Source organism: Mustela erminea, chromosome 2 (genome assembly GCF_009829155.1).
Source record: "Mustela erminea isolate mMusErm1 chromosome 2, mMusErm1.Pri, whole genome shotgun sequence".
Classification (NCBI taxonomy): domain Eukaryota; kingdom Metazoa; phylum Chordata; class Mammalia; order Carnivora; family Mustelidae; genus Mustela; species Mustela erminea.
Window position 1 is genome coordinate 130,432,533 of NC_045615.1, and position 12,549 is coordinate 130,445,081.

At 39.9% G+C, this 12,549-nt stretch overlaps 1 protein-coding gene across 1 annotated transcript in view; it reads left to right on the plus strand.

The window, feature by feature from the left end:
* The first annotated feature begins 553 nt into the window (after positions 1-553).
* The window catches only part of UBE2K (ubiquitin conjugating enzyme E2 K), a 76,522-nt gene continuing 64,526 nt past the window's right edge, over positions 554-12,549 (plus strand). Inside the window, exon 1 of the mRNA XM_032334119.1 lies at positions 554-1,028. Within this exon, the coding sequence (XP_032190010.1) occupies positions 759-1,028 (270 nt within the window). The 5' untranslated portion in view covers positions 554-758. The remainder of the gene's footprint in view (positions 1,029-12,549) is intronic.

The window sequence follows — 12,549 nt, forward strand, 5'->3', positions numbered from 1 at the left end:
GAGAAGAAAATTATTAGACCTACCCCACACTCTAGGGATGGGGGTCTAGCAACGTGTTTTGTTTTTTTGTTTTTTTCAGGGATTCTGATGTACACTGGAGTTTAAACACTATTAAAACTCGGTATTAATGATCTAAGGAGCTCAAAGATCAACATCTGGCTTCTAAATCCACCTCAGGCATCTCCATGGAGTACCTGTTTCAGATACACGGGATGGGACCCAACAATGACCACTCTTTATTCAGTGACGTGTAGTACCTGGAATGATAGTATTAGCAGTGGCACTCTAATGGCTTCAGAACAAAAACGGACCGCAGTGGATCTTTCTGGGCTACACCAACAGAAAATGGGCCGGATCGAGTTCTGGAATGATGTTTTTCTACACTAGACACAGTCAGGCACATTAAGCCTGTGGGTTCTTGGTCTGGCTGAGTCAGGACCACGCTCACAGGCGCCGGTAGCCGAGGGGGGGGGCCGTTTGTTGGGCTCAGCCTTCAGTCAGAGGCCATGGCTGGAAGCCCCGACCACACCACAGTGATTTGAAGAGAGGCGGAGGCACAAGAGAGGACCCGGGAGGCCCCAGCAGGGTTGGCCAGCGCGGAAGCCGCACCCTCCTGGCCCCAGACGCCGGCAGGGCGGAGCCGCGCGGCCGCAGCTCGGGCAGAGACGCGCGGCGCGGCGCGGCGCGGGCTCGCGTTTGAGGCGTATGGGGCTACAACGGGAGCGGCTGCGCCGCCCGGCCGGGTCACCGTCTTGCGCATGCGCGGACCCGGCGCCATTTTGGTGGCCGGGCGCGGAGGTGATTCCACACTGAGGAGAGCGCGGCGGCCGGGGTGGCAGTGGCAGCATTCGTGTGCTCGGGTGTGGATCGCCGAGGGAGGAGGCGGTGGTGGAAGAGGTGGCGGCGGTGGCGGTGGTCGTAGCGGTGGCGGAGGAGGCGGGTACGAATCAGCTGCGGGCGGAGACATGGCCAACATCGCGGTGCAGCGAATCAAGCGGGAGTTCAAGGAGGTGCTGAAGAGCGAGGAGGTCAGAAATGAACTCCCGGAATCCCCCACCCCAGCCCAGGGCGGGAGGGTTCTTCCAGCGGCGACCCCAGTATCCCCGGTAACCCCTGGGTGGCCCTCCTTGCGGTCGCCCTTCTCTGCCTGTGGGAGAGCAGCAGTCTCCCCCTGCTTCCGTCGCCTTCTCCTCCCCTCCCTGGGCCCTGGGATGGACCGCCTCGCGGGCGGGTGGTCTGGAGAGGAACACGGTTTTGGGGGGCAGATGGGGAGGGGGGCATTTCTTGGGGGAGGGTGTGAGCTCTAGAGAGAGCCCCGAGGCAGTGGCAACAGCTGGAAGTCTGGCTGTAGGGTGTGGAGGGAGCAGGCCGAGCCTGAGAAAACCCGGGAAGTGGGTTGGGGGAAGGGGAAAGGTGGTAACTGGATCCCGAGAGCTGCGCTGCTCAAAGGCCCACACTTTTAAGGGTATTCTACATTATGGCCTGTTTGGCCTCCACCGTCCTTTCCTTTGGGAAGGATCGGTGAAAGGCCTTAGGTTTTGATGAAAGAAGGACGTTCAGAGTTACTCCCTCCTTAGTTCGGTGTTGGGAGAGAAGAGGAGACATAATAGGATACTCTCTTATTTGAGTGGGAGATAAGGGAATTTTCATCTGAGGTAGGAAATTGATTCCAGATTAGATAATTACCTCATTTCCCCCCGTCCCTAACTCCCCAATTTCTAGGCCTCTTTTCTGTTGACATCAGAAGCTTTTTGATTGGGTGAAGGCAAGTTGTTTGGTGTATTAAAGGCACTTAAATATTATTCGTTAGGAAAAAATAATGGAGAGTATGAGTAGCTTATTTCAAAATATTGTTTACAAGTTATAGATCAGAGAGTCTCTCCTAAGACAGTGCCTCTGTGACTGTTGTATTGTGCCATGAAACTTCATTATGATGTCCCTCATAGTTAACTTGATTCTTACTTTTGAAAAACAGCCCTATTAAAAACATGGGATTTCACCAGATCGATACATTATTATACCTCCTTATTTAGTAGGTTTGTTCCAGTGTGTCTTACCTGAAATTATTAGAAATATATTTTTTTGTTTCAAGCTGCTCTTGAGTCTTGCAGAATTTACTCTGATGTTGGTCATATTTATTTATATAATTTAGTCAAAATATCCTTGTGATTTGACTCAAAACCATGCAAGTATAAGTACAATTTTTCATACCCAAATCAACAAGAATGCAAAGTTTTTTTCCTCCTTGGATTTAACAAAGAGATGAAAAAGTAATACTGAAATACTTAGTATTTTCAAGATGTCACATATTTTAATAATGCATCATTACTATTTGTATTTTTCTCTTAATGTTGGAACTTTGATAAATGATTTGTGTAATTTAGCATTCTGAGTGTGTGATAAGTAATAGATATAAGTGAGCTTTATTTCTGATACTCTACAGTGATTATTTTTCCAATTCGACATGTTGAATATAATTCTTTAAAATTAACCTAAAAATAACAAATACCAGTAGATTTATTGAATGTAGTAGTCTATAAGAAATGATCTGAGCATGTGTATGAACTCTGACCTCTGTATTTGTTCTAGTGCCAAAACTCTGAATGGAAGGATGACTTTGTATTTTTGTGGTACAGTGCAGAAATAGGGTCATAAATGTCTGTACTGATATACAGTGAAACAATGAGTCTTACTTTTTATTTGCAAGAAAATATATTTGAGTATAGTTGACATATATATTCCTAATGAAAGATTCAGTTAATACAGTTGCCAATAGCCTAAAACATTTCTTCTATAATAAAGTTGCACAAACCTGAGACTTAATATAAGACTTCTTTCACATGCTTTTATTTTCTAATACTTAAAAATGGTAAGTTACTGCTCTCGTGATCCATATGATCTCTTTGCTTTGTATATGAGGCGACTTTCACCATGATATTTTTAGTATTTCATTTAAAGCTTAAAAGAAATCTAGTATTGCCCTAGTGTGCATATTGTTAAAGCAATACTGCTCTTTATATGTAAGGGATACTGAAGCCTTGCTTCAAGTAAGCATTATAGTATTTCAGAGGAAGAGAATAGGAAATGCAAAAAAATTATTTTTTTTAAGAAGAGTAGCTTTATAAATCTGGAAGGAGACTTCTTCCAGAAAATAAGTGGCAAAGTATATTTAGAAAAGGGTCAGATAATTCAATCTTGTACTATAACCAGTAAATGACTTTATTTTCACCAATATTTTATTTCATTGATAATTTAGTAGGCCCAGTTCTATAAGTGGGTTATGTTGATTACTTTCAGCTCACTGAAGGACTTGTAGTACAGTCCATGTGTTTCCTTTTTAAGTGTGGAAATGTCGTATTTTGAGTGTCTGGTCATGTAACCAAGTATTTCATCACTTCATCTATGTAACTCTCCACGTTTACCGAAGTTTCATATGCTCTTATTTACTGGTTGATTCAAGTACTTTTTTTTTTTTTTTTGGCATTTTAAGTTGTCTTATAAAGATAGCTGACATTTGCTGAATTCTGACCATAAGAAGTTATAAGTGGCCATTCTTAAAGTGTGTTAATTAAAATATAGTCTCCAAGATAAATCAAATGTGAAAAGCAAGGTGCAGAATAGTGTGGAGGTGGCCAGCATTTGTGTTGGAAGAAGGGAGAAATATGTGTATTTGTCTCAATGAGAAATTGGTAAAATTGATTATTTCTGTATAAGCGAATGTGTCTGAGGTAATAGGCATCAAAGGATCCCTTTTGAGTTTTGAGTCATACAAACCTAGGCCTTTTTTCCTTGAGGCTGTTTGGAAATCCATCCTTTATGTGTCAGACATTAATTTTAAATATGTGTGAATTTTAAGTAATATTTCAAATTGCCAGGAATGGAAAATTGGTTAAAATACATGTTATAGTTATTTTATGAGTGCAATTACTAAGTAAAATGTAGATTTTGAGGCTATAATAAAACTATAATCTGTATTCACAGATTTATTATTATTGCTGTTAAAAACTAACCACCATTTATAGAGTGGCTGTCAGTACCATTTGTTTATGCATTATTGCTAATTTCCAAGAACAATTCTTTGAATTAGATTTCCTATATCTTAGATGAGGAAATTGAGATTCAGAGAAGTTAAATTATTTGTCTACAAACATAGCTTTAGGATTTGGGTCTAGGTCCCCTTGTGTTTATATTGTACCACACTGTCATTACTTTCCAAGGATAGGCATTCTTTAATTATTTAAAAATAACTGAGACTGGTTTGTATTACGGGTTACAGGATTTAAACATAACCTAATTTAATAGTTTAAACATTAAAATAAGGGATGCCTGGGTGGCTCAGTCGGTTAAGCATCTGCCTTTAGCTCGGGTCATGATTCCAGGGTCCTGGGATTGAGTTCCCCATGGGGCTTCTTGCTCAGTGAGAGGCCTGCTTCTCCCCTTGCCTGCTGCTCCCCCTGCTTGTGCTCTTTCTCTCTCTTCCTCTGGCAAATAAATAAAACCTTAAAATAAAAAATTAAAATAAGTGTTACCTGTAAGTTACTTAAAGATTTAGCTGCGAGTCAGTATGCAAAATACTTGAAAAAATTTTTATTTTAAAGCACCCAAGCTGGGGGAGGGGCAAAAGAGTGAGAGAGAGAATCTCAAGCATATACCCCACTGAACTCAGAGCCCACATAAGGCTCTTTCTCAAGACCCTGAGGTCAAGACTTGAGCTGAAACTAAGAGTCAGACACCTAAAAGACTGAACCACCCAGACGCCTCTGCAAAATACTTTTAAATTTGAAGCTCAATGAAGTAAAATGCCCTGAAGTCAGTGTACATACTCTTGTGTGTTTGTGGTATGTTATCTGTAGTTTTTCATATTGTAATTGTACTTCGCTGACATTTTCTAAGATTTCAGTAGGGAATACTTAAATTTATGGCATTACAAATTGATTTCATGAAAACTACTTTTGTAGTTTTCTTTTAAGTGCTTAAGTGGATTTTGTATTTATTGTCATTTTGAATTTAATGTATTTGATCTAGTTTGATCTATAGAACTGGTTGGCAAATCTTTAGAAGTAAAATGTTGATTTCTGTAGACCATAGTTTCTCAACCTTAGCACTGTTGACATTTTAGGCAGATAATGAATTCTTTGCTGTGAGTGGCTCTTCTCTGCATTGTAGGATGTTTACTAGTATCCCTGGCTTCTATCACTAGTTGCCAGTAGCACAGCCAACCCTCCTCCCTACCTCCTTGCTCTCTCTCCCTCCCTGCCAGTTGTATCAACTAAAAATGTCTCCAGACTTTGCCAAATGTTGAGAACCACTGCTATCAACAAAACTCTTTAGAACATTTCATGCTATTAAATTTGTAAGATGTGTAATATATTTTATCTAAAAGATGACAGTAAAGGTACAAAAAAGTTTATAGCATGGCTACTAGTACTACTAGTTTTGAGTGATGGTTTTAGGATTTTATACTTGTTTTCCCTTTGTAAATGATTATTTTTTTCTTTTAAACTTTTTCCTTTTTGATTAAAAGAAAGAGGTGAAATTCCCTGCTGGAAATTAATATAACCAGAGTTTGAACAATTTTTTTAAGAGTAGAAAAGCAGTTTTTACAGTTATATAAGTTACAGCTCTCTGTAACTTATTTAAATAATGTGCCTTATGGGGTTCTGGGTGTGGGCTGAGTGAAGAAAGCTTTTGATGGGGTAAAAAAAATAATTGCAACCTGTCCAAGTAATACTGTTTGGGGTGCATTTCTTTTTTTTATTTTACTATTATAAAGACTTTGATCTCTGTCCATCAGGCATAGATTTAGATGCATCTGGAATTCCCTATATCACCCCTTTGTGACCCTCAAAACTAGTAGTAGCCATGCTGTGAACGTTTTTTGTACCTTTACTGTCCATCTTTTAGATAAATATACATGTATATATTTATTAATATGTTAGTGGTGTATTAGAAAATGTGTTAAAATGCGTTGAGTAGGGGTGCCTGGGTGGCTCAGTGGGTTAAAGCCTCTGCCTTTGGCTCAGGTCATGATCCAGGGGTCCTGGGATCAAGCCCCGCATCGGAGTCTCTGCTCAGTGAGGGAGCCTGCTTCCCCCTCTCACTAAGCCTGCATCTCTGCCTGCTTGTGATCTCTGTCAAATAAATAAATAAAATCTTTTTTTAAAAAATGCATTAGGGGGGCGCCTGGGTGGCTCAGTGGGTTGGGCCGCTGCCTTTGGCTCAGGTCATGATCTCAGGGTCCTGGGATCGAGTTCCGCATGGGGCTCTCTGCTCAGCAGGGAGCCTGCTTCCCCCTCTCTCTCTCTCTCTGCCTGCCTCTCCATCTACTTGTGATTTCTCTCTGTCAAATAAATAAATAAAATCTTAAAAAAAAAAAAATGCATTGGGGCACCTGGGTGGCTCACTGGGTTAAAGCCTCTGCCTTTGGCTCAGGTCATGATCCCAGGGTCCTGGGATCGAGCCCCACATCTGGCTCTCTGCTCCACGGGGAGCCTGCTTGTGATCTCTGTCTGTCAAATAAATAAATAAAATCTTTTTTAAAAAATGCATTGAGTATTCGAGTTGAAAGAGACCTTAGATCTAGGCCAAATTCCTCATCTATAAGATCAGGAAGCTGAGGCCTGAAGAGATTGATTGTTTTTTAGTGATACAGATCTGGTGAATGAACCCAAGCTTTTTGCATAGCAGTCCATTCTAACCATTATATATGGTTGCTCTATGGGACTATTTTTTTTTTTCATAAATAATACTGTAAATGCTGAATGCTAATAAAACAAAGTATGATTGACAGTTTAATATTGCCTTGTATTTAAGTATATTTTGCCTTTTTTTTCTTGGTGTTAAAAACTAAATTTGGCAGAAGGCAGAGATATTTCACTCCTTAAGCATGATACAGTAAATTTAGCTTAGTGATTAAGAGCGTGGGCTTTGGAATTAGATTTGCTTTGGGTCCTGGCTTTTCTATTTAATATCTGCAGCTTTGACTCTCTTAGAGTTTTCTTATTTGTAAGAATGTAGGAAGATTAAGAGTCTTTACAGTGCTTAGGAGCAGTTCTTGGGACATCCAACGGATAGCTGTTAAGATGTCAAAATTAGCTATATGTTCATATTTTACTTATTTTTTGGATCATAAAGGGTTCCTTCAGTGTAGTGATAGTGTTGTGTGAATTTGCCTGAAAGAAAGGATTTAAATGAAGAGGCTTTAGTACTTATGATAGAGTCACTTAGTCATCTCTGTGCAAACAACCTGTGGCCAAGGGGAATGCAAAAGAAAAATCTGGGCCTTGTTCTCATGGTGTTTGTTAATCCTTCTTTAGGAGACAGTTAAGAGTACCTGGGTGGCTCAGTCGGTTAAGCAGCTGTCTTTGGCTAAGGTCATGTGAGATGAGCCCCACATGGGGCTCCTTGCTCAGCATGGAGCCTGCTTCTCTCTCTACCTGCCACTTCCCCGCTTGAGCACGCGCTCTCTCTCTCTCTCTATCACTCTGTCAATTAAATTAAAAAAATTTTTTTTTATTAAAGGAGACAGTGATAAATTGGGGAAGAGTTTGTGTTAAAATGTGACCTTTTTAAGTGAAAAGGTACTTTATTTGGAAGCATTTCAGATAATACAGCTTTACATGATTATTTGGGATTTCTTGATGTGACTCTGGTTGCCTTGAACTGCACCAAGAAATCTAGATTCTAATCCTATGATATATGTTATCTTGAATCTCTTGGTAAAATTCTTGTTTTTTATTTTTTTAAAGATTTCTTTGAGAGTGAGAGTGTGCACACGGGTACAAGTTGGGGAAGGGGCAAGGGAGAGGGAGAAACAGATTCCCTGCTGAGCAGGGAGCCCGATGGGGCTTCATCCCAGGACCCTGAGATCATGACCTGAGTGGAAGGCAAACACTTAATTGACTGAGCTGCCCAGGCACCCCTAAAATTCCTATTTTAAAATTGATTTTTGGAAAATAGAAAGTGGTGGTCACATCCATCTGACATCCCTTGTTCTCTTATGTAATTTTGCAAAGGAGAGAACTTCATTTCATTCAAAACCTTTGTCCTTTTTCTCCCTTCAGTTCTTTACTTTTACTGCAAATTTAAAGTAATAAATACTTCAGTTGAATGCCTGCTATCTGGCATTTTATATGTTTGGCAGCCTTATGAGATTGATGTTATTCTTATTTTACAGATTAGAAAATTGCAGCTTTGAAGAAAGTACCTAATTTTCTCAGTATCAGGCAACTTGTTGGTGGAACAGGAGTTGGAAACTAGGCCTCTGACTCCCAAATATTTACTAATTATGGTGGAAAGAATAATGTGCAATCATGTCTGCTGCTTGCTACCTGTCCATTATTTTTAAAGATGCTTTTTAAAAATAATTTGTATTTTAACAGGGCTCCCCCAATTTTTTTTTTTTTTTTTTTTAATATTTTACTTGGGGCTCCTGGGTGGCTCAGTGGGTTAAGCCTCTGCCTTCGGCTCAGGTCATGATCTCAACATCTCGGGATCAAGTCCCGCATTGGGCTCTCTGCTCAGCGGAGAGCCTGCTTCCCCGCTCTTTCTGCCTGCCTCTCTGCCTACTTGTGATTTCTCTGTGTGTCAAATAAATAAATAAAATCTTAAAAAATATATTTTACTTAAAATATTAAATATTTAAATTGACCGTGATCATGACCTGAGCTGAAGGCAGACACTTAACAACTGAGCCACCGAGGCGCCCCTTTAAAGCTGCTTTTTAAGATTATGGACTATCTTACACTTTGAAGTTTAGAAAACAGTAGGTGTGGATACTTTTATGTTCGTGGTATAGATTTAGCAGATCTTAACTCTCTCATACTTGGTTAACTTGCCCTTTCCCTCAAGCAATAAAACAACATGTAGATGAAGTTCACTTTGTAACCTTTTCCCTTTTCCATTCTCTTTCTTAGAAGTAACCACTGTGCTGAAGATGCCTATATCCTTCCCATTCATACTTTTGTTTTTACTGTTGAAACCATAAGGTTTTTGTTTTTGTTTTTTTAAAGACTTATTTGACAGCGAGAGAGGGAACACAAGCTAAGGGAGTGAGAGAGGGAGAAGCAGGTTCCCCGAAAGGAGGGCACCTGATTCGAGGCTTGATCCCAGGACCCTGGGATCATGACCTGGGCCAAGGCAGACGTTCGACGACTGAGCCACCCAAGTGCCCTGAAATCATAAGCTTTTTTAAATGTCAAAGCACTTTTTAGTGTTTTTAAAAGTTTAAAAATTTTTTTCCACAGATGATTGTAATATTCTACATTTCCTGCAACTTCTCTTCTTTTTATTATTTTTTAAAAGATTTTATTTATTTACTTATTTGTCAGAGAGAGAGAGAGAGATCGGACAATCAGGCAGAGTGGCGGGCAGAGGCAGAGAGAGAATTAGGCTCCCCGTTCAGCAAGGATCCCAATGTAGGACTCCATCACAGGATCCTGGGATCATGACCTGAGCCGAAGGCAGTGGTTTAACCAACTGAGCTACCCAGGCATCCCTCTTCTTCTTTTCTTTTTGAAGATTTTATTTACTCATTTGAGAGACAGGGGACAGAGTGAGCACAAGCAGGGGTAGGGGCAGAGGGTGAAGTAGAAGTAGATTAAGAAGTAGAAGTAGAAGTAGAAGAGAAGTAGATTTCCCTCTAGGAGCCTGACATGGGGCTGAATCCCAGGGCCTGGAGATCATGACCAGAGCTGAAGGCAGATGCTTAACCATCTGAGCCACCCAGGTGCCCCTTGTGCAACTTTTCTTTTATGTGTTACTTTTTTTTTTTTTTAAAGAATTTATCCATGATAGTGCATATTGCTTTAGTTCCTTAAATTACATAGTATTTCACATCAGTTTTGTTGTTGTTTATTCATTCTCTGTGGACAGCATGTAGTTTCAGCTTTTAGCTGGTGTACAAAAAAAAAAGCATTGTACATTACATATTTTCTTGGACACGTGAGAGTTTTTTCTAGGAAGTAGTATTGTAAGATCTGAGTGTATTTGCATTTTCTGTGTTATTGGATATGGCTTCTACTTACAATGATGCTATCAATTTGCACTCCTCTAGCAGTGTGTAAGAGTTCTAGTGACCTGACATTTGTAAGACTTATATTTTTATATTTTTATCAGTCTGATGGATGTGAATGGTAACTTATTTTAATTTTAATTTCCCTTCCCAGTAGAAATATTAAGCATATTTTTGTGTTTATTGGCCATTAGGCTTTGCTTTGCAAACTCAGTGTTCTCATTCCTTACCCATTTAAAAAAAAAAACTGGGACACCTGAGTGGCTCAGTTGGTTGTCTGCCTTCAGCTCAGGGTCATGGGTTCGAGTCTCGCATCCATTGCCCTGTGCAGCCCTGCACAGCAGGGAGTCTGCTTCTGCCTCTGCCTCTCCCCCACTACTTGTACGCGCAGTATGCACGTGCTCGCGCATATTGTCTCTCTCTCTCCTCTCTCTCGCAAAAATAAGTAAGAATTCAGTCTTCAAAAAAAATTTTGGTGGTTTGTATTTTTCTTATTTATATAATTTTTTTAATATAATTGGTTGGTTAATTCTCTATATAAGTTTGTCTACTTCCGTTGTGTGGCTTAATTTTTAGCTTTTTTTTAATGCTTTTTTTTTTGTAATTGTGGTATACTATACATCTAAAACTTAGCATCTTGTATGTTTTTAAGTGACAGTTTCAGTGTACATTTTTGTATAGCCATTACTACTATTCATCCCCAGAACTTACTTCATCTTGTAAAACCGAAATTCTGTATCTATTAAATGTTAATTCTACTTCTCTGTTGCCCAGCCTGTGGTTCATTGCTCTACTTTGTGTCTCTGTGAACTACTCTGTTATATTTGTGACTGTTTTCTTTTGCTTAACTTTGTCATATCTTTTGACTGAAGTTTAATTTTTATTAATTTATTTTTATTTATTTATTTTTAAAAAGATTTTATTTATTTGACAGATCACAAGTAGGCGGGGGGGGGGGAAGCAGGCTCCCTGCTGAGCAAATAACCTGATGTGGGACTTGATCTTAGGCCCCTGAGACCATGACCTGAGCTGAAGGCAGATGCTTAACCCACTGAGCCACCCAGGCATCCCTGAAGTTTAATTTTTAAGTAGTCACACTTTGAGGGGATTGCTTGGCTGGCTCAGTTGGTAGGGTGTGTGACTAGATCTTGGAGTTGTGAGTTCAAGCCCTGTTTTGGGGATAGAATTCACTTAGAAAGAAAGAAGTCACATTTTTCTATTTTTTCCTGTATGGTATGCTTTTTGTATTTTGTTTAGGAAATCTTTTCCTTTAATTACAAAGATGTTTTAAATTTGGTTATAGGAGCAAATGTAGGTTATATTCCTTAACTACTGTCCTCAGGCTTCTATCTCCACCATATCATATGGAAACTACTTCTTCAGGAATTATCATTATCTTCCCACTTGTCAAATGTGGAGTAACTTCTCATCAGTCCATTTTTGTATACCTTTCACTTCATTTCTCAACGCTTGCCTCTTGTGGTTGCTCTGATACTGCTGTTTTGCCTTCATACTGTGTTACTTACTACACTTTATAAGTTGATTTCATCTGTTATTTTCCATTTATCTCTTAAATCTTTGTTTCCTTTTTTGCATTCCTTTTGTTAATCACTCTATGTTGGGTTTTTACCCAGATGGACTATTAAAAGTAAAATTTTTATTTACTATTATAGTAAAACGGTTTGCTTATATTTTTTAAATTTACCTCTTTTTTATCCCTAGGTTCTTTTTTTAATAGATATTTATTTATTTATTTATTTGAGAGAAAGCGCGCACAAGCAGGGAGAGTGGCAGGCAGAGGGAGAAGCAGACTGCCCATTGAGCAAGGAACCTGAAGTGGGACTTGATCCCAGGACCCTAAGATCATGACCCGAGCTGAAGGCAGAGGCTTACCCAACTCAGCCACCCAAGTGTCTAAGACAGTTTGCTTATTTACATTTATTTCTCTGCACCCTCTCTTCAGCCCTCCTGGTGCCATGCCACAGGATTGATGGATTTATTTATTTATTTGTTTGTTTTATATTTATTAGAGCAGGGGGAGGACAGAGGGAAAGGAAGAAGCAGACTCTCCACTCAGTAGGGAGCTGGATGGATGCAGGGCTCTATCCCGGGATCCTGGGATCGTGATATAAGTCAGAGCTGGATGCTTTACTGACTGGGCCACCCAGGTGCCCCCATGCCACATGATTTATGACCTTGTCATTTTCCTTTAGTTTCTCTACTGCCTATTGCATAAAGGCCAACTTGTATACTTTTGTTCTAGCTTGCCTTTCTGGACCTGTTTCTGTCAAGTCTCATCACAGTTGCATGCGTACACATACTTCACTCTCAGACCTTCAGCTGTGCTAAACTGTTTGCCATTTAGTTATTCTGTCTGCCTGGAATAAGCCCTTCCTCCTCCTTTGCCTTTGAAATAAACTTACCCTAAAATGCTGCCACTTCTAAACCTTTTGTGGAAAACACAGTTTACCCCTGGTTCCCAGTGTCATTTTGTTAGGATTTTGTTCGAGTAGAAACTGTAGATATATTGGTAATTT